The sequence below is a fragment of the Pyrus communis genome, chromosome 15, assembly GCF_041283825.1.
Source record: "Pyrus communis isolate YQ-2024b chromosome 15, ASM4128382v1, whole genome shotgun sequence".
Lineage (NCBI taxonomy): Eukaryota > Viridiplantae > Streptophyta > Magnoliopsida > Rosales > Rosaceae > Pyrus > Pyrus communis.
In genome coordinates, this window is record NC_142579.1 from 19428158 (window position 1) to 19455051 (window position 26894).

A 26894-nucleotide genomic window follows, 5' to 3' on the forward strand; every position below is an offset into this window, starting at 1 on the left:
CAAGGAACATAGCATCATATGATAATGGATTTTCTTCATTAGGAGAAGAACGAACTCTAATTAGATATGATTTGTTAAATATTATCAAACTACCCATATCTAGGATATGCACTTTTAAGACAATATGATTGTCAATTAGAGTGTCTTTCGAAATGTTTCATAACTCCATAGGATGTAGTTTGAAAGAAAGACAGGTCTTAATCAAGTTAAGATTTGGGGTTGTCATGCATAGGTCAATTGACTTAATGCATGTGTGCTAAAAAGCAATGTTTGTATGACCATAATCTTATGGGATATCCTTAAATTATCCTTTGGGTATCACTATTATAGACCAACTAACAAAGGTTGTTTATTGGATAGTTCATTGTAATCCTACAATGGGATTTGCCTAAGACCGAGCAAATGAATGAGGGACATAACTCAAGAAATGAGTTCTTTGAGAAACAAGATGATACCCAATGAACTTAACAACCTAGTTCCTACAAAATAAATAAAGGTATTAGAAACCCTCCCTTTTTGGTTCCTCTGGGAAAATCCGGGCCTTGCAGTAAAACCTCTTCTTCACATCATATGGAGTTAGGGTTCATGATTCTTTAATCCATCATGAAGTAATTATGACCATCGTCCTTGTTTTTGTTGTCACTCAAGGATGAAATTTTTACCATCAAATCAACTCCAATTTAGTCCAAAAATGACTTTTTTTAAAGTTTAAGACGTCATCAACAAATCCTTATGAGAAATCTTTCTTGAAATATGCCATATTGACCTTTAAAATACCCAAAACACCCCGAAACGTCAATCTGGAAATGCTGCACACTGGGCCTTCTTCTTTTCCTCACCATGGTCAAATGGCTTGGAATTAAACTCTGGAATTTTGACACAATTATCTTGAAAGACTCACAAATCCTCTCTCATTAAAACTACTCCAAAATTTCTTCATTTGGTCACTTTTTACCCAAAGTTGTTTAGTATGTCGATGGAGTGATTCACATGGGGGAATATGAATTCACTCTCAATGAAAGACTAATTGTTAGAACCAAATTCGCGGACATTCATGGACAGAGGCAAAATCCAGTCAAAATAATTTATGATCACCGACGAGAGAAGAATGAGCTTGATTAGAAGGTGTGGTTGAATCCATATAGGACTGCCTACATATCCCCTAGAAGGAGAATCAAACCATGGGTGTAGTTCTATGAAAGAATGGTGTGAGCCATCCTTGACGAATAGCCTATGGTGGGGCTTTTGGAGATGAGTTCTCCACAAACATGTCTACGCGTAGACGGTGCGTAAGTGCCTCTGTTATGCATAGAGAGAATGTGTGTGTAGTAAAGAATATAAGACTTAAAGAGGGAAGTCAAAGGGAGAGAGGTATATGTCCATAGGTCAGAGAGAAAGAGAAAGATAGAAGTCCCTTGATATATACTCATGCTAGTATATTTATAGGGATCTTGAGAGTTCCTGTGGAGAAATTAATCTTCATCAAATCGGGAGACTATATAGGATAAGATACCCAATCTTCCTAGAATTTTGTGACAATGTTGCCTAATCTCAAATATATCCTAATTTGACTTTAATTAGGATTTGCTTATTTGGGAGTCAAGTAATATCTTTAATGAGCTTAAGCCAAGTCTACCTGACTACGGCTGTTTGATTTCACTTTGTATTCTGACATCATCTAACTATAGCTAGTCTGATCTGACTAAGGCTGGTTTGATCTAACTAGGGCTGGTCCGATCTTACTAAGGTTGCTCAGCTTGTTTGCCTAAACATCACGTGTTACAGGCATTCCGATCTTCCTTGCCACCTAAGGTGTCGCATGTCTTGGGTCTAGAAAATCATAGTCCCACAATGAGGTTCTAAAGGAGGAATAAAAAAAATAAAAAAATAAAAAAATAAAAATAAAAATAAAAAGCAAACTATGTGCATAGTTGTTGCAAAGAGGAGATACCTAAAATAACATTAAAGAGAGAAAACTCTTATCTTTCAATTCTTCTAGTTGGTTCACTATTACAATATCATGATGATGAGTCATGGACATCATGATTGTGAAGAGGCATATGCAAAGCGCTAGCGTTTTACACCAAAATACCTTGGAACGACAGTCCCTAAGCCAATTTTTAAAACAGGGCTTATATGGTAAGCTAAATTTTTTAACGGACCTATAAGTTAGGCTTAAACTGAAACCCCACCGAACCAAAACCGAATGATTTGGTTTCACTTCGGCTCTTGTTGTCAAACCAAACTAAACCGAACCGTAACAAATATTAGTTTTAATTTTTGTCTTACTTCAAAATCAAATGGCACCAAACCATGCCTACCCCTACTTTCATTGCTTAATGATAGTCCGATGTAACTAAGGTTGAAAAGAAAAGGTAAAAAGTAAATATTGAAATCTTAACAAGGAGCAGGTGTAAAAAGAATTTGAAATTAGGGCGAGGTCTATAAAGACTATAAAGGATGCAGATAGACTAAAACTAAGCGAATTACATAATCTAAACTACATATTAATAAAACACCCATTGTCAACTAAAACCCTATGAAATTATCAGTTTAACCCTCTAATTCAAACTTAACATGAATAAGAAATGTGGGCAGAAATGTAATTTCTTACAACCACTCTTTTTTTTCAAAGCCTCACCTACATGTAATTCTAAAATATCTCTAATTTGTGCCTCATTTATGTCTCCTCGCTAATATGTCTCCTCGCTATATATATATATATATCTATAGACACTTTTTTTGTGTCAAATATATATATACACTGAATCAAGTATGGATACACACACACACACTTATTGAACCATTTATAATTTTCTTGCTGAAATATTCATATATAAATCTGACTCTTATATATTGTATTTTTCATTTTTCCTTAAGGATATGTACGGAGAAGATAATCCCAGTGAAGCATATGAAAAGCCATATTTGAAATAGAATTCTTCACTTTCTTTTCGTGGGTGTTGAGTTGCCAAGGTGAACAAGGATTAATGAAGACAAAAATGATTCTAGGAGTTAAGGATTGATGAAGACAAAAACGATTCAAAGCAGTGGGACTACTGCTTATTGGGTAAAGAGTTGAGTAGGAAAACTGAGGCTTTAGTAATTATCGATTGTGTGCATGTTGCTGTTACTATTCTTGTGCAAAAAATACAAAGCTCCATTTTTCACTATATATAAAACTAGAACTGTGGTGCTCTATATTTCAGTTTGAGGCGAGTGAGATTATAACAAATATGAAATCATCATTCATAGTTGAGGTGACTGAGTTACACAAAACCAAAACTATAGTGTTATATATGTCTTTTAAATGCAAGAACTGATTTGTGACTAAATGAAAGCTCTTGCAGGTGCTTGGTGTCAAACAAATTTCACTCTAAAAACAAAGTAAAATTCATTATTTTCAGTCAAACTATTTTATGAGTCATTAGCAAATCAGAAGAACTGATAGTCACTACTTTCCAAACATCAAACTAAATAAGATGGATCTTTAAAGATTTAATCCCAAAACCGAGTAAATTCCTTGAGCACTCTTCTCATAGCATCTAGCACTTTCACATCACTACCATGTGTCTTCGTGGTGCTTGTCATTTGAGAGCTTATCAAAGCCTAATCCTTCATTGTTGGTAATCGTATCTGCACCTATATGCATATATAATGACATAAAACTAGTCCTTCAAGAAGGAAATTATAAATGAAAAAAGAAGAAAGTATTAACCAATTGCAAAAGAGTTACCTACAATAAATTAACCATGCTAGTTGGACTTTGCGGATAATTGCTTATACAATTTTGGATCCTAAATAGTATTGCTAATATACATATAAACATAAGTGCAAAAAAAATATGCTTAGAAGTAAACAATATATTTAAGAAAATAAGTGCAAGCTTTTGTAGAAGTATGCTTGTATAAGTGAACCTATATACCTAGAAAAATCACATGGTTGTCCAAAATGCATATGCCCAGGCATTATATTGGGTTGACCAACCTAAATTTATAAAACCGTCCAAAATTAGATGGAAGTCATCGCTAAATGAAAGTAAAATAAATGTTCAAAACCATAAGTTTCAATGAATCCACAAATCACAAGGCTACATACCGATTGCAATATGGGAGTGTGAGGTAGAGCTGTTTGTATAGAACTGGCAATGGAGTCCACAATTGAATATTTTAGTTCCTTATTTCAAGGCTTTTTCTTTTTTGTGGCTTTTTTCTAGAGCATTTGTTGGCCTCTTAGAACTTCTAGCAACTTTTTCCTTTTTTTTTTTCATTCCTCTAAATTGAATGACATTATCATTAATGTATATAGTCTCACTGAGCTCAGATGCACTCACTTGAGTTGGTTGTTGAGTTGCTTTCTCCTTTAAACATGCATCAATCTCTCCCAACGTCTTGTTCAGTCTTAATATAGCAATTTCATATGCTTTCGGTGACTCTGCTACTTGTGCTACTGATTGAATATGCAATCGACATAGCTCTTTATAACGCCTTACAATGTTGGCATTTCGGTCATCTTTACTTGAGATGTTGAGAGTAACTCTTACACTCCTAGACTTGATATTTTTTGTCCATCTCTCCAAGACGTACTGAGTTGGAATGCTTGTAATATTTCTTGTAGAAAGAACCTGTAGAGCATGTGCACACAAGATTCCTGCAAAATCATACTTCTTACAACTATATAAAACAATATTGTATGTTGAGTCAAATGTGACTGTATGGTGCCAATTCTTCCTATGAGGGATGATTTCATATATGCTGATGCTTCCAATCTCACCATTAAAGATCAAGACACAATCATGAGCTTTGCATAACTCGTTTTGAAACCATTTAAGCACTGCTGGTGTATAAATACATGTTGCATGTTTTAATATTTCTACTGGAAATGACAATGCAGGGGAACTTTGACTTGCTTTAAATTTAGCTCTTAACTTTTGATACCGACGATCGTCAACCAACCTTTCAAAATGTTTAACAAATCGTAGCAAATCATATTTGTAGTTGACATACTTCTTGATAACACTATTCATACTTTCATTACGCTGAGTATTAGGTAATATCAGCACAAAAAGTTTGCCGCCCCTTAACTAATGCCCATTTCTCTTTTATGGCAAACAATCAATTCAACCAATCATCGTCTGTAAGATTATATTTCTGCAGCATGTTATTCCAAGCATCTAGAAAATCATCTTCGTCTTCATGGTCGTATATGCAACTACTAAACTCCTTGGCAAAATCATTAAAATTGTCAAAAACACTTTCAAGTTGCTTAGCTGCATTTTGGTATATGTGCCAGAAGCATAAATGATGACATGTTTGTGGCCACTTCTCAAACAATGCTTTGGCCATTGCTGCATCTTGATCAGTTAGAATAGGTTTCGGTTTTTTATCAGACATAGCCTTGACAAAAGTATCAAATAACCAATTGAATATTGCAGCAGTCTCTGCATACAATAATGCAACACCAAATACAACAGTTTGTTTATGATTGTTGACACAAACAAACATCGCAAAAGGCTTTCTTTTTTTATTTTTTTTATATGTGGTATCAAAACATACAACATCACCAAAATAATCATAATCCACCATCATCCTTGAATCAGCCCAGAAGATATTAGTAATCGAATCATCTTCATCCACTTGTATAGCATAAAAGAAATTAGGATCATTCAACTGCATTTTTGTAAATATTCCAACACTCCGCCTGTATCACCTAACTTCATCTTTCTTGTTCGCTTGGAATGCAAGTAGTTCTTATAGTCATCATAAATGAATCCAAGATTTTGACGACCACTAGCTTGTCTACTCATAAATTCGACACTTTCTCTTGGAGCAATTCCTGAACTATCAGCCATATTAGCTTCAACTTTTTGTGCAAGAGACATGTTCTTATGCAACCTAAAAAATGAGTCTTACAAGGACTTGATGTTGGGTGTGTATGCTCAAGAATAAATTGAATAACCTCATAGTTCTTTGCCGATCGACCACAACTGATATTGGGATCACACTTTTTTTTTTTTTTTTTTTTTTTACGATGCCCTTCTGAAGAGCAAACAAAAAGTCTATCTGTCAACTTGCCATCCTCATTTGTATGAGCTTTACTTTTTTGAATGCTAAAGCCAATGGTATAAGCATATGCATTGTAAAATTCAAAGGCATCTTCTTCTGTCTCAAACTCCATGCCTAATACTGGAACTAATTGTTTCTGAACATCAGTTTTTTCCAAATCTACTGTTTCATTACTTTCATAGTCTATAACAGAATTCAAGTCAATACCTGTTTCATAATTCAGAAGTGGCTTTTCATATGCTTTCATTCCATTGGCTTCACTAGGATTATCTTCTCCATCCATGTCCTTTAGGAAAAATGAAACATACAATATATAAGAGTCAAATTTGTATATGAATATTTCAGCAAGAAAATTATAAATGGTTCAATAAGAGTATATGTGTGTGTGTGTATCCATACCTGATTCATAGCATGAAGTTCTTAGATCACCTTTCAATTGGGATGCAGAAGCTTGTTCATTAATCTCACTTTCTACAGAAAGCTTGAACAGAGAAGTTTGTTCACTCAACAGCCACGTAAAAGAAGGTGAAGAATCTTATTTGGGTTTGCTCACCTCGTTAACCCAACAGTTTTTTATTATTGAGAATTGTTATTAGTATTCCTAAAATCTCATTTGACATCTTAAACTTTTTATAATTAGAAAGAAAATTACACTTAAAAATAATGTAGAATGAGATTTTTAGAATGCTAATAAAGTTAACATAATTAAGTTTTAAGGTAAGTTAAAGAACACGTGTCAACATATTAAGAAGACACAAATGAGACACATTTTAGAGACAAGAGAGCTGGAGCCGCCCAGTCCGGAACTTCCGCAACTTGTTTCAGGCAAAATTTCTTCCCCCGCCCCTAAAAGTCCTATTCACCCCCATTTTTTTATTATTTACTTTCTTCTCTTCTTATATTAAACCACAGCTTCCTCCTCTTCCTCTCTCCTCCTTCACCTTCTCTCTCTCTTCAACTTTCAGCTTCTCTCTCTAAAAACCCAGCTCAACTTTGAAGCATTTGAGCTAAAACCCAAATGGGTTATGCATGCATTGTGCTTAGGAGTCGTTAATCAAACTTAATTAGCCAGCTTAACCTCGTGAGTATCTTTCTTCAGTAACGCTCAAGGCAGTTTCAGTTTTTTGGGGGAGTGAGAAACAAAAATGTAAAAATTTGAAATTGGTTTTTTCTTTCAAGTGGCTGTTTGTTTGCTGAGAAAATTTAATTAATTAGTTTCTTTTTGTGACGATCCCTCCACTTTTTGGTTCCTCAGATTTATTACAAGCTGACAAAAAGCAAACCCGAAACGTCTATTAGTCAGATACAAATACATGGCTCCAGCGAGCAATTGGTTGTCCTTCTCTCTCATGTCTCCCATGGAAATGCTGAGGTCCTCTGAGTCCGATCAATCTCCCTTCGTCCCCTACGACGCGTCCTCCGCCGCCTCCCCCGCCTCCCCCCAGTACTTCCTCGACAACTTCTATGCCAGCAACGGTAAGTGGGTTCTTTCTCTTTTGGCCGATCGAGCTTTCTTTGTGCTCTGTTTGGTTGCCGAGAAAATAGTTTACAACCGGTTTGTGATAAGAGTTCACTGAGAAAATATGATTAAACAACATTTTTTTTTTTTTTTTGTCTTTAATCGCCGACTGAAATCTTATTTTTGGGTCACGTGAAAATCTGAAAAACTTGTCATCTGTTTGGCTGATGAGGGAGGTGAATCAGAGCAAAAGTACAAGAAATTTCTGTTTGGTTGGCGAGAAAATATAAATGTTCTCTCTATATCTCTAACTGCATGTGCGTAATAATCAGAGTTTTTGTTTTATTTTCCTTATTTTTTTAAGGGTGGCAGACGAACCCAAAATCCCAAGTGTTTTTCACAGACGGTGAGGATCAAAGAAAGCAACAAGGCCAGTCCGATTCGCCGAATCTGTCACCGTTCGTCGACCCACAGAGCCACACCCAGCACATCCCGAAGCTCGAGGACTTTCTCGGCGATTCGTCATCAATGGTGCGCTATTCCGATAGCCAAACAGAGACCCAGGACTCATCGTCCCTAACCCACATGTACGACCAGAGCTCCACCTACTTCGGCGGCGACCACCATCACCACCACCAACGGCAGGAAGATCTCAAGGCGATTACCGGGTTCCAAGCCTTTTCGACCAACTCGGGCTCAGAGGTGGAGGACTCCACGTCCATGGCCCGGACGACTCAGCATCAGCAGCAGCTCGCTTGCGCCGAGTTCGGGGGTCATTCCATTGAGTCGAACGGGAACGAGTTGGGGGTCTACAACTCCAGCTGCGCGACGAATGCTTTGTCGCTTGGAGTCACCACCAGTCAAAGCTCTTCCGATCAGAAGAAGGCCATTGTCGCCGTCGACAACGACGGCTCAAAGAAGATTGCTGATACTTTTGGTCAGAGGACTTCGATTTACAGAGGGGTCACCAGGTGAGAAGAAATCCATCCCATAATCCCATTTTTGTCATTTAACTAATTAATTATTGAATTAAAGTTGATATTTTCCATATTTAAAAAGGGGTTTCTGATTAAATTTGGTGGGAATGCAATGCATGCGTCTGGGAGGGAATAATTAAGGGAGTTGGGCTTTTAATAAATGTTGGGTTTTGGGCTTTTAAATCGACTTTCTGTGTTAATTGTGGGGTTTGAGGATTTGACTGATTAATTTAAGCTAATGAAAAAGTAAATAAAAATGGATAAAAAAAGTAGAAAGACTGTCTGCTACTCTGAATCTATCTGTGTGCATTTTTCGCGCAGACACCGGTGGACGGGTAGATATGAAGCGCATCTGTGGGATAACAGCTGTAGAAGAGAGGGTCAGGCCAGGAAAGGGCGTCAAGGTCTCTCTCACTCTCTCTCTCTCTCTCTCTCTCTCTCTGCATTCTGTGTTCATAGATACAGTATAAAAACATGTGTAATTGTTTTCACTTATAGGTATGGAGATTTTCTAGTATGCTTTCGTATATCTATGTGTAGTCGTTAAATCTTTGGTCTGATGCGATAATGAAGATAAACGGTCAAAAATGTTTGTGTATATCATAGTCCAGAGCATAATAGTATTTTCCTACACTTAATGCATTAGAGTAAAAACTGTAGCACTGAAAAGAAGCTTGCATGCAAATGCAATATACACAGGCAAAACCAATGAAGGAAACCTTCTTTTTCAATAGTCTCGCATGATTGATTGATGCTGTTATCTATGTACCACAAATTGGTACGTTCGTTTACTGTTTCGTCTTTTCTGAGTTTCCCATCTTTTCTTTTCTTTGGATAAGAATTCTCTTTTTTCTTTTTGTGAAGATTTTAGAGATTATTTTATCTTATATTATGCGTTCTTTTTTTATTATGTATATTTAATTTTAAATTAAAAAATTCAAAATAATTTTTAATCGGCAAATGAACGGACACAATGAAGTAATTTTTGGATCCTCGCAAAAAGAATGCCGATAGGATCCTGTACCCTTTTCTTTTCATTTCTCTGATTATATTTCTTTCTTTCAATCAATCTTTGACATGATCAGATGGGCCGCCATTTTGTTCATCTGGGTTTTTAAATTTCCTTGCTTTGTTGTCTCACAGTTTCTTCCATCTTCTTCTCCACCTGTGAATTTACAGAATTGCAGAGCTCAGCGACTCTGATATTTTTCTGACCACCTTCAACTTTTGCTTTTGCTTTTGCTTTCATCTCCCTCTCTCTACAATTTTGGGTTTGACTGGAGCACCCACTTGAATTGGTTATTATATTATACTCCTTTAACAACGCCGAAACTTGTTGAAAGTGACCTCCCTGGACTGGAGCCTGATAAAGTGCGAGACCTAGATTCTGGTCCATACTTGGTCAACTTGATGTGTGTAGTAGGATGGAGGATCCTCACATCTATCTGTACATTATACAATGTACATTATGAATCAGTATTTATTAAATATTGCTTATGTTTAATTTTAAATAAAATAATTTAAAATAATTTTTAACCACACGATATATAATAAATGTATAAGATGTAAAGATCTTTAAAATTCTCATAAAAAAAAGAAGGGAAAATTTGAAATAGGTCCAATTTTATAGGCTACATTTTGAAATAGATTCAATTTTTAATGATTTTTAATTTTTGAAATAGATCTAAATTTTAGTTACTTTGGATCCATATTAAAAAACTAGTAAAAAGAATCTGGATAGCTTCCAAATCCATGTATAGTTATTTGTACTATTGCCTGCGAGGTAAAAAGTTAGATAAATATTGGAGTGTAACTTTAGACAAGCTGAGTCCAAAAAGTAAAAGAGTAGTTGTGATTGGGTCTTTTATCCATAATTTCACACTAATCGACATTAAATTTATTTAAATTATAATTAGTACAATTCAAATTTAGGCGCAAAGTAGAGAGAAATTATTGTTTTAACTAACTTGATCAAGTCCAAATCTTCGAACATTATTTATTTTAGTTGAAAATTTTGACTGCTATTTAAGCTGATGTTGAATTCTTTTTACTTTTTGCATAAAATGTGGGATTATGGATATATTGCTGTCACTCAACCACTGATCCGGTTCTACAGTTTACCTGGGTAAGAAATTTATATTTATTAATTTAATTGGAGTAAAAATAAATTTACTACTAATTATGTGACTTATATTTAAATGCTGATTAAACCTTGTGAAATTTTCAGGTGGATATGACAAGGAAGATAAGGCAGCAAGGGCTTATGATTTGGCTGCTCTCAAATACTGGGGTCCTACCGCGACCACCAACTTCCCTGTAATGCACAAAGAATTAATTCTAATATTTCGAATGTTCTTTTGTACTAAGAAGGTGGAGGGCAAAGTACTTAACAATTTGGTTTTCAAATTCTCAGGTTTCAACTTACAGCAAAGAACTGGAAGATATGCAGCATATGACCAAGCAAGAATTCATTGCCTCTCTCAGAAGGTTTGCTCTGACTGACCCCCTTGGGATTTGTTTTTTTCCGTATGTTATGCGGTTAATTAAACATTTCTCCCCAACTTTTCTCTTGCAGGAAAAGCAGTGGTTTTTCAAGAGGAGCTTCTGTTTACCGAGGGGTTACAAGGTCAGTACATCGATATTCAAATCATTCTTCGTTACAGTTTGTTTCTTAAACCCTGAACTGTTATATATGTATTACATAAGCAAGTTGTATTCCATTTATGCATTGTTTAATTCAATATTGCAGGCATCATCAACAAGGCAGATGGCAAGCAAGAATAGGCCGTGTTGCCGGGAACAAAGACCTATACCTTGGAACATTCGGTAACGACTTTAACCAGCATGTTTTGTTTGGATCTCTATGGTACTTTTTTGGCTTAAAATTACTTCACAGTGACATACTGATTACTTGAGACAAATTCAAGTCTCCTGAGTTGATCTTAATTTTGTTTCTCAAGCATGAATTCTTTAGATACCCTGATTGATTTGTTAGTTTTTATCTGGATTAGTCTGTTACCGCACCACATTGAAATTGGATGCTTCCTGGTCCTTGGAAGAGAATTATCCTGCACATTTTGATAATGTCCTGGCCTTTTATTGTGGACAGCTACTGAAGAGGAGGCTGCTGAGGCGTATGATATAGCGGCCATAAAGTTTAGGGGTATGAATGCGGTTACAAATTTTGAGATGAACCGATACGACGTTGAAGCTATTGGCAAGAGTTCTCTTCCTGTTGGTGGGGCAGCAAAGCGCTTAAAGCTCTCACTCGAAGCAGAAGAGCAGAGACCATCTGTGAACCATGATCAACAGCATCCTCAATGCAGCATTGGGAGCAACATCAATTTCACTTCCATGCAGCCAGTTCAATCCATACCATGTGGGATCCCATACGATGCTGCAGCTGCCAACACTTACTATCACCACCTCTTCCACCAATTTCAACCCAACTACTATGGTGCGTCGGATTCAGCTGGACTGAACCCTAACGTTGCAACTCAGATGAGCATGATGCCGCAGCAGCCAGCTGAGTTTTACATTTGGCCTAATCACCAATCCCATTGATAAGAGTACCAAACAGTACTCGTCGGCAATAGGATTAAACAGGACTTGTTGCATTAGCATGTTAGCCGCTAACATTATCCGGCTGACCAACATCTGACCCTCACTCCAATCCACCTCTCAACCTTAGGATTTAGGATTAGGAAAGGCATAGGAGGTTTTTTGTTTGGAGGCTAAAGTTCTGGATAGACAGTAGGAAGCTGGGTTTTGTATCTAAGGTTGGAAATGTTGAATGTTGTTGTCCATTACTTTGTTTAAGAATTTTCTTTTGTTCCACGCTTGCATTCTCTTTGATTTTGTTCGTTCTTCTACTCCGCATATAATAAATGAATTCGGATCAGATAAGGCCCGGGGCAGAGGTTCGAGCTGCTGATGGCCGGACTGGTTGTCGGACTGATCGGTAGGGCAAAAAACAAAGGACAACACAATGCACAACGCTCTAGCCAACCTGCCTAATCTGAATTTGCTACGACGATATTTCAACAACTTTGAACTAAAACAAAAGATTTTGAACTCGAGTGCAAAAAGAGATATGCTCTAACCAACTTGCCTAATCTACGTCTGCTACAACAAAGGTTTATTCTGTATATTTTTACCATGAGAAAGAAAATTCACTATATACTGCTGCTCAAGGAAAACAAATCTCACAAATATTACAAAAATATGGGCCTTTAAACCCGAAAAGTTAATACAATCCATCAAATCATACCAATCTCATGGGCTAGGATCCTAAGCGATCCAAGCCTTGACGGGCTAAATCCGACCCGGAATCAACCGTCAAGGCCCGCTCAAATGCGTCTATGGCTTCATCCCTCATGCCCTTCCACTCGTAACACTGACCCAAAAGACAAAATGCCGTCGCATCCCCCTCCGCCCGACCCAGCTTGACCGCATCCACCAGGTCTTCAACCGCCGAGTCCACCCGGCGCCTCCGGTTCAGCCCGAGCTTCAACTCGGCCCTCTTCACCAAAGCGTCCCCGCGCTCCTTCTCCGAGAGCGACTTCACGCAAGGCGGCGACAGAGCCGCGTCGAGCGATTTCAGCGCGGAGGTTTTGTGCCCCAGGAGATCGAGCGACAGGGCTTTGAGGATGTGTGGGCCCGGGTCCCTGGGCGACAGAGACAGCGCCTTCTCGGCCTCGGTGAGGGCGTTTTTGGCGTGGGCCTGAGATTGGGCCTTGTGAGGAGTGGATCGGGCTCGGGTCAGGAGATGCGACCCGTGGACGAAGTGGCGGGTCGATTGGAGGTTGGCTCGGTTGTTGGTTCGGAGCTTGGTCAGGACGTTTCTGGAGAGATTGTGTATGGCGAAGAACATCGCTAGGGTTAGGATCAGAAGGCCGACCTGCAGCACTACCTCCGGTGTCATTAGATCGAACGGCGGTGACTGAATCCAATTGGATCTGGGTCGTTGATTTGAGTTTCGTACAGAGAACAGAGGCGAACTGAACCCTGGTGGTAAACTTACTGGTTGGTGTTTGCGTATAATGATGTGCAGGGTGCTTCTGCAAATATTTATTTTCGTTTGGGTCCCAAAATTTTCAATTATTACATTAATGAACCAATGCAAAGATTGAGTGACAAATTGATCAAGGAAAACATTCAACTTGATTCAGAATTGTTTACATTAAGCGAGAACATAAACACAGCCATCACGGGGTACACTTTGTTAAAAGTAACTTCCTTTTGCTAGATATTACGGTATGTTATGTTGTCAGGTTATCAATTCCGATCGTTCAACTAGTAGAGCGTCGGCTGCGTTCAACGTCCGAATGTACAATTTTCTAATTAATCGCTTCATAACATAACATACCATGCCACAACGATAACAAAATGCCACTTTTCCTAGTATTCTCTACAAATACGTAGCAATCAATCAACAGTTGCTTCAGTTCGAGTGCCTGAGGAAAGATACAGCAAAAGGGTACTACAATCCCAAAACTTTCACACTGATAGCTACAAAACGAGAGGCTGCAGGAGAAAGAGCAATGGCAGTCTACTGATCCAACACCAGTTGCCGGTAGCGGTTGAGATCGGTGAGGTAGTTCGAACAAGTGTAATCTTCCAAGTCACATGCCTCTAGGACCAGTGATCTCACTGCTGTAGACTTCTTTCTCAACTGATCAGCGACGCCATCCTCGCCCTTCAGTATCTGCACTACCTGCACGCTCACAAATTCTCAACATTCGTCAAACTTGCATAACGGTTGGGCAGACAAATTAACTGGAAACAAGAAACTGATATCATACCCGATTCATGAATGGACGCTTTGTGGATTGATGACTGATGCACATTGAAGCCGTTACCATGGCTCTTTTCATCTCAATCGGATCATATGCATCCTCCAGCCGAGGATCTGCTAGCTTCTTCATATTACTCGCATCTAGAAGCGGCTTTGCCTATGTATAACACAAGAAAAATTGCCTATTGAACTTGCAATTTTATGATACATGGAGATGGGATTGAACTCATGATCTATCCTAATTCTAACGGCTTTTTCACTTCTGAATTTCGTAAAGGCAAAAGGGGCGTAAACACAGTAAGTTTTACATAACATTTGCTTACCCATATCACAAGGCTTTGCTGAGTTGAATCAACTGCACGCCGACCTGACAGGAGCTCCAGTAATAAAACCCCATATGCAAACACATCAGTCTTCTCGTCGACAATTCCATGCATGAAGTACTCTGGAGACAAGTACCTGAAACACTTGAAGGTTCGTAAGCCTGAAAACGTATGACGAATGAAAGTTAGCAATCATAACAAACGAACAATTGAAACTGCGAACTAACCCGAAGGTGCCTTCAATAGGGAATACAACATGGTGAGTCCATTTTTCCGGGAGCCACTTTGCTAGTCCAAAATCAGATATCTGCAATTACAGTTAAATAGAACTCCGATTATGTTTAGAAAATCCATACATGAGAAGTTAACATGAGAAGTTAACCAGACCTGAAGAACACAAGAAATACCTGAGCTTCGTAATCTTCGGTTAGTAATATATTAGAGGCTTTGATGTCCCGGTGAATGATGCGCCTGTGGCATTCGTGATGGAGGTATCGCAGACCTTGTGCTATCCCAATTGCTATCTTAAACCTGACCTTCCAATCCATACATTCTGACGTACCTGATATGCAGAATATCTTCTCATCAGCGAAACTAGAACACGACACTGGAAGAAACAAACGGATTAAGAAAACGAAAACACAAATGCGGTACCAAATAGTAGAGAAGCTAAGCTGCCATGTGGCGAAAATTGCAGGACAAGGTGCAAACCACCGTCGATGCCAAAGCCAAGTAGGCGAGCAGCATTTGGGTGTTTTATGTGTGCAATAATCCCAAGCTCTGCCAAGAAATCGCCAACTCGATCCTCGTTTTCTTTTTCGTTATCTTTCTTCATTAGCCTCTTTACTGCTACAACTGTTCCATTGTATAAGAACCCCTTATAAACTTCTGCTTGCCCACCTTTGCCAATCAGGTTCTCTGCCAAGGAACATGCATTCACAACTCAATAAGTGAACTAACCACTTCAATTATTCGCGCGGCCTAGATAAACTATAGATCATTTTCAGCTGTCAAAATAAATAGATGATGATAAAGAAAAACAAAAACATAAATAGGAAATATTTTGAAAAAATGGATCCAACAAAATAGTTAGTAGCAGTAAAAATCAGAATCGTGCCAAAGGTAAAGTGAATTGGAATGGCAACCTACATAGTTACTTAGCATTAATATGAAGCCAGATTTTTCTTCCGTTTCTGATTTTCTTAAGAATTTTGTGGTCTATTGAATTTTATAAATAAATGGTACTGTTTTTGTTTGAAACAAGGGTAACGCAACCCCAAAATTTCACCTTTCATTTTATTATGTTTTATCACTTTCCGGATGGGGATTATCACTTTTCCCATCGCCCTTGCTCGATAATAAAAGGATTTTTTTTAATTATATTTTTGATTTTATATTATAAAGGAGGTAGTTGAAACTATAAACCTAATCCTGGTTGGCTGAAACCATGATACTAGAGTAGTGTGGTAAAGCAGCCAGGTCCCACAATTGATTTCCAAACAAAATTTAGTCAAAAAGCTGGACTAAAAACCGAGAATGACTTACATGATACAGAAACCGCCCCAACCGTCCTAATAATCCAAAATCTGATTCTATTCCCAAATGAATAACGTAATGGAAAACAATGGCTCACCAGGTTTGAAATTGCCAGTAGCAGCAGCAAGCTCAGCGTAATCAAAGTTCCTCCATGACGGCTTCGTAACCGACATCTCATCAGCGCCTTCCTCCTCCTCCTCCTCCTCGGTGCTCCAAATCCGTGCCAGTCTCCTCCTCAAGTTTCTCCTGGACAGTTCGTAGCTGGCAGCTAATATTGGAATGGTCGAAAACCGCCTCGCTGACTTCTTCTTCAAGGCATCGAACATTCCCTTGCCTCTCATCTGCAACCCGTTGCTGCGCATTAGCGTCCTGTGCTGGCCCATTGTCTTTTCGGAACAAGATGACGAGGCGCAGCTGCTGCCGCTGTAGTCTGAGTCGGTGACAGGGATATCCAACACGCCCCTCGGTGACGGGTCTTCCTCGCACGACTCCATCTTCCTCAGACCGCCTTGTGATTCTGATTCCATTTCTGGGTTTCCTTTAGTTTCTCCTACGGTCTCTGCCATTGCAATGCGCCACCAAATCGTTATGAAATGAACAAAACAAAAACAGAGCAAAAGCAAAACCAAGACAAATTTCTCACTATCTTAAGATTCCATGTTTTATTTTCGGTTTTTCAGGAACCAATATAACAACGAATGATTAGATTGGTTAGAATATCGCAGTTTAGTGCAATTTTGTAGAACAGCGCGCTCGTCCTTCTGCAACCCAATTTTGAGCAACAATTCTCGTAATTTAAATTAGATTAATTAGAACATCGCCTGAGTTAATAAATATAGAGCGATGAAAGATTGAAAAATATAAAAACCCTTGAAGGGTTGCAACACAAGCCAAAAAAGGAAGAGGCGGAGGAGAAGCATATACAAAATTTTGTTCCTAAACTTTTCTTTTGCCTTTTCAGGTTGATACACCAAAACTTCCCATTCATTTTTCGCAGCCGATCAGTTTCCCTGCACCCGCCCACGCAGGGTCACAACAACCGACCGGCCGCCGCAAACACACAAAAAAAGGAAAAGTAAAAACAGAGGAGGGGCAGAGCATACCTTCCACCGCCATGGTTTAGGCTTCGCAGGGTTTCCCAAATTACAGGGTAGGAATTCCGGAATGGTACCCCACTAAACCAGAAGAATAAAGAAGAGGCCCTCCTGAATACAAAAGGAGGAAAAGACTCAACTACATTGAGTTGTGGAGGGAGGGAGACAGAGACAGAGACAGAGACAGAGAGAAGGCAGGAGAATAAGAAGAAAAAATGCAGAGGGCAAACTTTTAGAGAGAGAAGTAAAAATGGGATATCTTTAGGAGGTGGTTATTCTTGGAGGATCAATATAGGAAACCCAAATTCCCACCACAATTACCAACTTGGATGTCATTGGAATATATACACACAAATACCTACACACACACACAGAGAGATATATATATATATATATATATATATATATTTGTATATATATGTGTATATATATATATATATATATATATATTTGTATATATATGTGTATATATATATATATATATATATATATTTGTATATATATGTATATATTTTGCTATTTTTGTACACCTGCTCTTCTGTGTTTTGTTTTTGGATATGTTGTACCCAAAACATCTTAATTATTTAAATGGTTTTTTATTTTATTTTATTGGGTAGTGATGTAATCGCAGCCGTTGCTTTCAGGGATCGTGATTTTTGCCGTGATGAGAGGGGGAGTGGGGAGTTAACGAACCAAAGGGCGACTGCCAACGGATGTAATTTGTAATCCGTCTTATTTAGGAGCAAGTTAATTGAGTTTCCTGTTTTGTAAATTATTATCCATATAGTCTGTTAGACAAAGAATAAGAGATACGGTCTTGAATATGTCAACTCAGACAGAAATTTACACACAACAGCGTGTATACTTGTCTGTCTTTGTATCTCTTATCAGATTGTATAAGATACACTTTGGTCAAAGAAAGGTATTTCGTAAAAACAAATATTAATGTCAACCATAGATGGCGTTTTACAATAGTTTTGGAAGACAATCATGCTGCATGCATATTCACTCTAGTGCAGGTTTGGTTTCTAGCAATTCTCTTCCTCCTTAACAACTAACAATTAACCCACTAAAAATAACTCTACCCCTAAGTGCGACAATTATTTCCTTAATGAACAATAATGCCCGAGTGCATCTTCACCCTGTTAACTGAATGCCGGGCCAATTAATAATAAAATTTTATTTTTCAAAAAATAAATAAAAAAGTAATCTTATCTTATTTTTCTTTTTCTTTTTTCTTTGGTTTGTTTTTGTCTCTTTTCCTCCCTCCTTCTTCCTCCCTCCCTCCCCTCTCCTTCCTTTTCTTCCTCCGTCTCTCCCTCCCCTCCCTTGTTTTCTCCGTCCATCCTTCCCCTCTCCCTCTTTTTCTTCCTCTCTCCATCCGTCCCTCCCTCGCTCCGTATGTCCTACTCTTTCTCTCTCCCCCTCTCAAAACTCAGAAATCATGGGAGCCATAGCCACTGACAAGGCCTCCCCAGCTTCCTTTCTCTACCCCAGAGAAGCCGGATTCCTCCACTTCGTCTTCTAATCCAAATTTCTCGACTGCAGGGAAGCCAGACTCCTCCCTCGCCATCGTCTCTTGTTCCGACACCTTGACCTGTAAATTTTTTTTTCATGATGTTAGCATGACGTCATATCGCCTCAAGCACAGAGGCGAACGAGAATGACCCGATTGCTAGGTTTGGGAGGTTGGGCCCACCGAACAGCTCCATTGATTTGTGTGGGCTGGAACTGTTTTTGTTGGGGTTGGGGGTTTGAATCACAGAATTGCAAGGACAATCGGGAGGGGGTAGAACTGGTCTAATGCTATCGCTGTAATACAAAAATAATAATGTGAACGAAAGTTCGACGAATTCCTTACAAGAGTAAAATTACAATATATTGATTTTTCAAATAACAAAACTTTGATATGCGTAAAAAAGGAAATCAAAATTCTCTATACGGGTTTGTCAAGACATACAAGTAATATGAGTGTATTATTGTGTGGTGACGTGGTACAATCATTTTACATGTTATAATATGAGTCTCTAAAAGTGGTAAATAAATATGAATCATGTGTTAAAATTACAAAACTAAGTTTTGGAGATGTACGTAGTTGGCATTTCTTACATACATATGAATTTTTTATTTAAATTATGAGCAGAAAGGAGTCTAGATCATGTGTTAAAATGAAATGAAATGAAATATGTGCGGTGCGCATGCAAGAAGAAAAAGTAACAGCATGAGGTAGTTCAATCATGTAATATTAGACAAAGAGGCATTTTATGCCATGACTATATTCCGACAGGAGAAAGGTTTGGATAAAAGAGGTTTTTAGAGAGGTTCTCACGCTCAAGCCTCCTAATGAAGGTCGACACATAACATTGTCTACCAATTAAAATTTACATGTGATATGTAACAAATCACGTATTGGTGATGGAAACCAAAATCCAAACGACAAAAATAGTTATTTAGTACTACGATTTAGTGATATTTCTCTTCACTTGTAAATAAAAGTCTTAAATGATTCTATCCAAAGATAAATTTGAACGAGGCTAAGCCCATTTCCTTTCTTTAGCAAAAATAATATTGATTGTTCCACAAAAAAAAAAAGGGGGCAAAAGTAGGTTCTTCATGACCCATCTGAAAGTGGTGCAGCCTATGTTTTAACAACATAATTACGAGAGAGTGATTGTTTATTCTTAACGGTGAACAAAACTCACAAAGAGATCTTCTATAAGATCTTATTGCCAAACTCATCCAATCGTAATCGAGGAACTATTATATGAAAACTCTTGACTTCTCTGAAAATATGATTACTTGTCTAGTAGGAAATATACTTTTACAAATGAGTAGCAACTGTAGCATAAGAACAATTGTTAAAATTATCATATATGTAAGAAAATCGAGCAAGTCTTTTTTGAGTATTTAGATGATTTCGTAGTAGTAGTAAAGTCATGTAAAAAGTTTAGGACCTGTTTAGCGCTGTACTTGAATTCAACGTTTTAAACTCAAAACACTTTTCAAGTTTTAGGTATTTAAAACTTGTTTTGTCGGATTATTTTCAAAAACTAAACTCAAAACTAACTTAAAAATATAACATATTCTTTAAAGACACCAAAATTGAGTTTTTAGAGTTTTTAAAACTTAAAAACTCACTTCTTTCTTTTCCCTCTTTCCTCCCCTCTCACTCCAAATCTCTCTCTCTCCTACACTTTTTTTTTCTTTTTTCTCTCCTCAAATCCCCTCTCTTCGTTCCCTCTCTTCTTTCTCTCTCTCCTCCTCTTCTCTATCTCCTCCAATCCTTTTTGTTCCTTCTCTTTTCTCTGATCATCTCTTACCTTTTTCTCCTCCTCTCCTCCGAGCCCCTCTTCTTAGATCTCTTTGTCCAGTTTAAGTTTTAAGAATTAAAAACAATTTAAATCTCATGCAAAACAAGTTTTTAAGTCTTAAAGAGAATTGTTTTCAAGAGATGTTCTTAATAAATGTTTTGAAAAATGATGAATTTTTTTTAATAGGATATCAAATAGGCCCTTAATTTCTGGAGGTAATTTGAGTTTCCAAGCAGTCTTAACAAAAACAAAAACAAAACAAAAAAAACAAAAAAAAAAAAAAAAAAAAATTTCCCATCAGAAGATAGTCTGTATTAGGTGCACATATCTTTCATGACATTTATTGCCCAAGATCTCTTTCTACAAGTTCAGGTGATGATGAGAAAAAGAAAATGTGATAGATTATAGGTTGGATCTCATTTCATATGTCAAAAAAGAAAATTTGAGGGTGTAAAAGTTTGGAATTAAGAAATTTATTTTTTACATCGAAAAGATAAGGAACACCATACTAAGTTACTAACACAAATAAAATTAGAAAATTCCATTAATTTCAACGTGATTTTTTTAATCAACAAAAAAAAATCGAATTCAAGACCTTTTACCAAATATCTAGATAAATATTATGTATAATTTTTCCACTAACTAAAACTTCAAAGTTCAAGCCCACTAAATATGTTTTTGTGAAAGCTGCTGATGTATAACTATATAAATTCAAAGAAATAAACATTTTTGGTGTATTTGAAATATTCGAGAAATGTGAATGTTTTTCAGTAAAACGTCTTCTTTGAAAAAGTGGACATATGCAGTTGACTCCCAATTCAATCCATTATCTTGCTATTAAAGTCGTGATTTACTTGACAAATGTTGACATGCGTAATTGTGATATTTAATTAGTAATGTAACGAAGATTAAATTTTGTAAATTAAATAACATAAAAATTAATAATTGGATTATTACTTAAGTTTTGATAAACGAGCTTATTTTTATTGATGACAAATTATTTAATTTGCAAAGTTTGTCTACAAGCTTAGTCTCTCTAGCATTACCCAGCTGCTGATTGAGTTAATACTTAACCAGCTATCGTCTATTTTTGTCTACAAATTTTGTCCAAATAACATGAAAATTGATGATTGAGTTATTATTTAACCAGCTATCATCTTTCTTTTCTTTTTTTTTTTTTTTTTTTTTTTTAATATCAACCATTTGTGTACTACTTATTAAAACAAAACTTAACAACATAATAGACCTAAATTAAGTCAGTGGTTAGAACAGTGTGACCGTACTTTCGTGATATGACTAAGCACGATATATTGCAATTAAAGTTAGGGTGATGCTATTTACATACTCATGTTTACCTCTCACACACTCCTTATTAATTTTTGTCATTTAATTTTTTTTTTTTTAATGCATTCGATTCGACAGCTAAAAATTGAAAGAAATGTGTAAGAGGTAAAAATAGGTGTGGATAGCACCACCCTTAAAGTTAATTGATATGTCAAATGATGTTGTCACCATCATAAGCAATAAGCACAAACATTATAGTTAAGTGGGTGAACTAAACCCGTTAATATGACTTAGTTGGGAAACGGTTTTACATTAGACATAACATACATTATGGCCATAACCCAAGACTCACCAACCTCACCAATTAAGTGGGAAATGTCACTTCAGTTAGACAAGTGCGTTTAACTGAATTCCTTTCATGTCTTCAAACTACTTGGTAGATCCGTTACAAGATATCAACATAAATAATGTAATCCAACAACCAGATTTATACATGATTCCTATTTTAAAGGGTTTAAGAAACACAAGGGAGTGAGTGAAACAGATTTATATGATTTCTCACCTCAACTTTCACTTGCTATCTAATTTCTGACCGGTTTGGTGCTCTAAAATTCATAGTGGGACACCAACCCAGATATAACAAATAAAATATGAGAGACAGAGAGAGGAGTTTAGGGATGATACCAATCTACGTGGGTTAGTTGAGGGATGGTTAGCATGGCTTTCCATTAGTTTTAGGTCTTTCACAGTGTGACTGAGCTTGACTCAAATAAAGAATCAAACGCATTGAGTTTATTCTTTTATACTTTTAGGCTTTCACAGCAGTGTAAGTGAGTTTGACTCATACATACAAGAATCAGACGCATTGAGTTTGATTCTTACAACATAATTGTTACAGTGGCGTTAGTTTAATAGATATAAATTTTATCTTGTTGTAAAATCGACGGTGTGTGTGCAGTGGAATAAAATAAGACACAAAATTTACGAGGTTTCTCTACAGTCAGTGTGACTGGAGTACGTCATCGGGCAGCAGTGATGCTTTCATTATAATTTGGAATAATAGTAGTACAAAGATAACTCTATGTATTCTCTCCTCTCCTCTTCCTCTCTTTCTTTTTCTGCTCTCTATTGAAAGCATACGGAGTGCTCTATTTATAGAGCAACTCCAAGCACACATCTTTGACAATATAACTTCCTTCACCTCTCAAGTCAAGATTGATTTTATGGGCATTGAAAATCCACCTAATGTCTGCAGTTTCTATGTGGGCATTCAATACCCACTAGACTTTTCAACACTCCCCCTTAGATGCTCACATATCAACATGAGTTGCCTCGTCAAGATCTTGATCTATTTTTGGATGCTCCCCCTTGATGAGTATATCCCCCTGATTTCAAATTATTTAGGCTGATCATTCATCCTGCTGCTTTAGTCTTTTAGCGGTGATAGTTGCCGAATGAGGTGTTTCACTTGTTGTTAACTTTCCACAGACTTGTTCTTGAACTGGGTTGGAGGGCCTTCTGCTAGACTTCCTTCAAAGGTCTGAATTTACCTATTTTATCTGGAGCTGAATTTGATTCAAGGATGGTGGACACTTGATCTTGAATCGGACTTGTGATTTCTTCAAAGGCCGTCTAGACTTGATCTTGAATGAAATTGGATCATGAGGAGCTTCATGTGACAAGTGATCTTAGGCTTTGTCGGGGATGAACTGACATGTGTTTGTTGTGGTTGTCTCCACATGCTTCAATGTATCATTTTCACTTGCCTTACTTGTTCCCCTTGCAGAAGTGGTATTTTCCTTATGCAGGTTTGGCATCTTCTCTTGTAGTATTTGTCATCTGATACAGGAGTGGAATGCAAACCTTGCATTTGAATGGACCATCACTTCTTGGTGGCAGCGAAAGTTTGAGTGGAGGTTCCGACATATTGTTTTCTCTGTCCTTGTCTTGGCAGGTAAGAACAAGAACAAAGGAAAGGACAGGGAGATTGCATGATATGCGATACTCTTGCTCTCATCCCTGATGATATGAGATACTCTTACTCTGGTGTGACTTGTTTGTAGAGGTATTCTCAGAGAGGAAGAAAACTGAGTATTTCGAGATACTTTGTGAAAGATGCATTCTCGGAGATGAGGAAGAGTTAGATATTTTTCAGTTCTACCTTGCCATGGAGGACAGAGGTTGACATATATATGGATTTCCCAATAGCAGGTAGTAGTGTTGTGCCTTTACTCTTGTCAGCAACTGTGGTGTAATTAGAACAGTAAGATTCACGCGTTTTCAACTTTATCAGAGATCTTTGACAAAGTTGCACGTGATATCCAAGAGCTGAGATTGCGTCTGAGAAATGTTGACAGACGTCATGCAGGGAAATCCAGCTTTTGAAATTCGAAAATCGGTGTCTCTTCGATTTTTGAATAAGTGGTCATGTTGCCTCTCCTTTTATAGAGATATCAATTTTGTTCAGAAACACTCAGAAAATTGTTGCCTGCAAAATTTCCATTTCTTGCACTTCTGAGATTTTATCTGACTTCCTTCATCATTTCTGAAAATGGCTTGCCCATCTAACATTTGCTTAGATTTGAGTCTCAAGATTGATACAGACGAGCAGCGTAAGGATAACATATGGCGCCCGTCCTTCTCATCTTCTAATGGTCCTCTTACCGTTGGGGACTCTGTGATGAAGAATAACATAACCGTTACAGTGGTAGCCAGGAATCTTCTCACTCCAAAGGATAACAGAATCCTTTCAAACCGGTCTGATGAGGCAGTCGTTCAAGACTCATTAGCTCTCAGTGTTCAATGTGCGGGCTCTGTAGCCAATATGGGCCAGCGCCTACTTGCTCGAACTCACCAAGTTGAATCATTAATAGCTGAGGTGGCAAGTCTTAAACAAGAGATTAGAGGGCTCAAGCATGAGAATAGAGTGTTACACATGCTTGCAAATAATTACTCTACGAGCATGAAAAGAAAGCTCGACCAGCTACTGGAATCCGAAGGTCGGACTCAAAATGACAATCGGGGGTTCGAGTCTTTATTCCAAAGACATCCATTGTCTTAGCTGTCTGGAGTTCCACCAAGTATTGAGACTCCAAATAATCAACTTCTGGTGTCTTCCCCTTCTGGGGTACTTCCGAGTACTGAGGCTTCACATGAGCAACCTTTGTGAAGGTTCCCTTCTATTTGTTTGTTTTAACTCATGTGTATGTAATTTCTCGAAGATATTAATATATAAGCTTTATTTCATTCAGTGTATTGTGTTAAATACAATAAAGCATATATTTCACTAAGATGTGGTACTTCTGGACCAAATATCAATTTATCTTTACCCTCGAGAAGATAAATGATCATTCTTAGTGTCTAAATCATTTGAGTATTCAACTCATGATCTTCAATCCATATGATTCTTTAATATCATAAACATCATGGATAAGATTCGTGTTCGCATATTGTTCAATTCTGCAGTTCGAGACAATATTTCTCTCAACACTTTATAATCTTTCTTGACTCTTCAGGAGTCCCAATTTAATATCATCAACTCTTGCAAGAGATTTTAGTATGGTGCAACAATACCATAACGAAAATACTCACTAAGGCAATTTATATCATCCATTGGTATTGAGTACATATTTTATGCTTTACCCTTCCGGGGCTTACTTCAAGCAATTTAAATCCTTCAGGGATTTTCTACACTTCATGACACATTTTCCTTTAGAATTTATACAGAGCAATTCGCTTCCATGTATATTTGAGGGATTTACTTATGGAGATATGATGTGGGCGACTCATAACCCTTCGTATATAATTCTCCATTTATACGAACTCGTTTCTAACCTTGTGTCATATCATGTGGATGTATTTCATGCTATTACAAATGTCCATATGTAACCTTCTAGGTTCAACATCTTTTGGCTATTTGTATGATATCCAAGTATATAAGTCTATTTTTCCACGTTCTTACAAAATTGTAATGGAATTGCCTTTCTCCATTTTGGCCCATAATTTTGTTGATGGAAAAAGAACGGGACTCGATATCACCACAGCTCATTGATGAATTTAGTAGCTACTTGTAAAAACCAAAATTACCATTGGTTATCATCAATCTTTGATCTCATATTCTCATGTGCATGCGCATGCATAAAAGCTTTTCATTTCTTTTGGGATATCCATTGCCTCTTCAAGGGCATTACACTATCTCTTCCAGGATAGTCGTAATTTAGAGAATGCGGATCATAACCTCCTTTTGAGCGTTATAGAGCTTGAATTTTAATCTCCACTTCGGGAGTTGAGTCATTGGAACCTATACATCTATCATGCTTCATGCATGAGACATCAAAATTCCCATGTCCGCGGATTGACCTTTTCGGAATAGGTATCCTTGTGGCAACTGTCATGCGTCTGGCATGCGACAGTTATGCTTCGAGAATGCAATAGTTTTAGTAGTGCCATATTCTTCTTCTTTTGAATGACTAAACCTTTTGAGTTTGAGGGTCTGCCACGCTTCAGGCGTGTAACAGATAAATCATTTGCTGCCATATTATTTTGTCCAACAGGGACATTAATTTTTGTAGGCACATTTGCAGCAAGAATATGTGATTTTATCACTTTCGTTTCATCATTAAATGCATCTAGCATTTGATTTGCATATCGTTGCATCATTTAATTATTCTCACTTCGTTTGTATATTGATTGCTTCATGAATCAAAATAAGACAAATTCTCTTCGTTCTTCTGGAACGGTTTTTTCTCATCATTCTTCTGGAATGATATTTCCTCATCGTTCTTCTGGAACGAAGTTATTTTCTCCCCTAACGGCGGGAAAATTGTCTTATCAAAATGACAGTCCGCAAACCATGCGGTAAATATATCCCCAGTTAAGGGTTTTAAATATTGAATGATAGATGATGTTCAACATCAATGCCTAATCCGCAATGACGCTTCATTTCAGTATGTTGTGACAGTGCAATAGGCACATAGATAACACAACCAAAAACTCGTAAATGTATAATGTTTGGCTGGTTCCCAAACACGAGTTGTACTGAGAAATAT

The 26894-nt window shown here is 37.3% G+C and overlaps 3 protein-coding genes and 1 pseudogene across 5 annotated transcripts; 1 reads left to right on the forward strand and 3 right to left on the reverse strand.

Annotated features, from left to right (window-relative positions):
* Positions 1–4177: 4177 nt before the first annotated feature.
* Positions 4178–6348, reverse strand: LOC148690643 (protein FAR1-RELATED SEQUENCE 5-like; annotated as a pseudogene).
* Positions 6349–6873: 525 nt separating this feature from the next.
* On the forward strand, positions 6874–12338 carry LOC137717825 (AP2-like ethylene-responsive transcription factor AIL6). 3 transcript variants are annotated; one of them, XM_088686171.1, is made up of 10 exons: positions 7007–7146; positions 7321–7541; positions 7889–8495; positions 8823–8905; positions 10618–10626; positions 10729–10817; positions 10915–10988; positions 11077–11127; positions 11251–11327; positions 11611–12338. In XM_088686171.1, exons 2-10 carry the CDS (start codon positions 7379–7381, stop codon positions 12063–12065), a joined length of 1608 nt encoding a protein of 535 aa, XP_088542297.1. In that variant the 5' UTR covers positions 7007–7146; positions 7321–7378; the 3' UTR covers positions 12066–12338. The 3 variants fall into 3 exon arrangements, with proteins under 3 accessions (XP_088542298.1, XP_088542297.1, XP_068313414.2); XM_068457313.2 differs by having other exon boundaries at positions 7072–7212; XM_088686172.1 differs by lacking the exon at positions 10618–10626 and having other exon boundaries at positions 6874–7212.
* Positions 12339–12627: 289 nt separating this feature from the next.
* On the reverse strand, positions 12628–13553 carry LOC137745663 (Tetratricopeptide repeat (TPR)-like superfamily protein). Its single transcript, XM_068485662.2, has one exon. It carries the CDS (start codon positions 13423–13425, stop codon positions 12784–12786), a length of 642 nt encoding a protein of 213 aa, XP_068341763.2. The 5' UTR covers positions 13426–13553; the 3' UTR covers positions 12628–12783.
* Positions 13554–13634: 81 nt separating this feature from the next.
* Positions 13635–17619, reverse strand: LOC137745655 (receptor-like cytosolic serine/threonine-protein kinase RBK1). The gene is made up of 8 exons (XM_068485650.2): positions 17261–17619; positions 16255–16716; positions 15276–15539; positions 15029–15183; positions 14849–14928; positions 14622–14757; positions 14306–14455; positions 13635–14217 (listed from the first exon to the last, which is right to left on the reverse strand). The coding sequence occupies exons 1-8, from the start codon at positions 17271–17273 to the stop codon at positions 14053–14055; spliced, it is 1425 nt and encodes a 474-aa protein (XP_068341751.2). The 5' UTR covers positions 17274–17619; the 3' UTR covers positions 13635–14052.
* Positions 17620–26894: the final 9275 nt, after the last annotated feature.

Bases quoted from the DNA above. Each gene is read 5' to 3' on its own strand.
- LOC137745655 (XM_068485650.2), bottom strand. The intron at 14,929-15,028 runs GTATTTCTTGTG...CTGTAATTGCAG, and splicing joins CCGAAGATTACGAAGCTCAG to ATATCTGATTTTGGACTAGC. The intron at 14,758-14,848 runs GTTAGTTCGCAG...CAAGTGTTTCAG, and splicing joins CCTATTGAAGGCACCTTCGG to GTACTTGTCTCCAGAGTACT.
- LOC137717825 (XM_088686171.1), top strand. From the start codon at position 7,379: ATGGCTCCAGCGAGCAATTGGTTGTCCTTCTCTCTCATGTCTCCCATG. The intron at 7,542-7,888 runs GTAAGTGGGTTC...TATTTTTTTAAG, and splicing joins CAACTTCTATGCCAGCAACG to GGTGGCAGACGAACCCAAAA. The intron at 10,989-11,076 runs GTTTGCTCTGAC...TTTCTCTTGCAG, and splicing joins TTCATTGCCTCTCTCAGAAG to GAAAAGCAGTGGTTTTTCAA.
- LOC137745663 (XM_068485662.2), bottom strand. From the start codon at position 13,425: ATGACACCGGAGGTAGTGCTGCAGGTCGGCCTTCTGATCCTAACCCTA.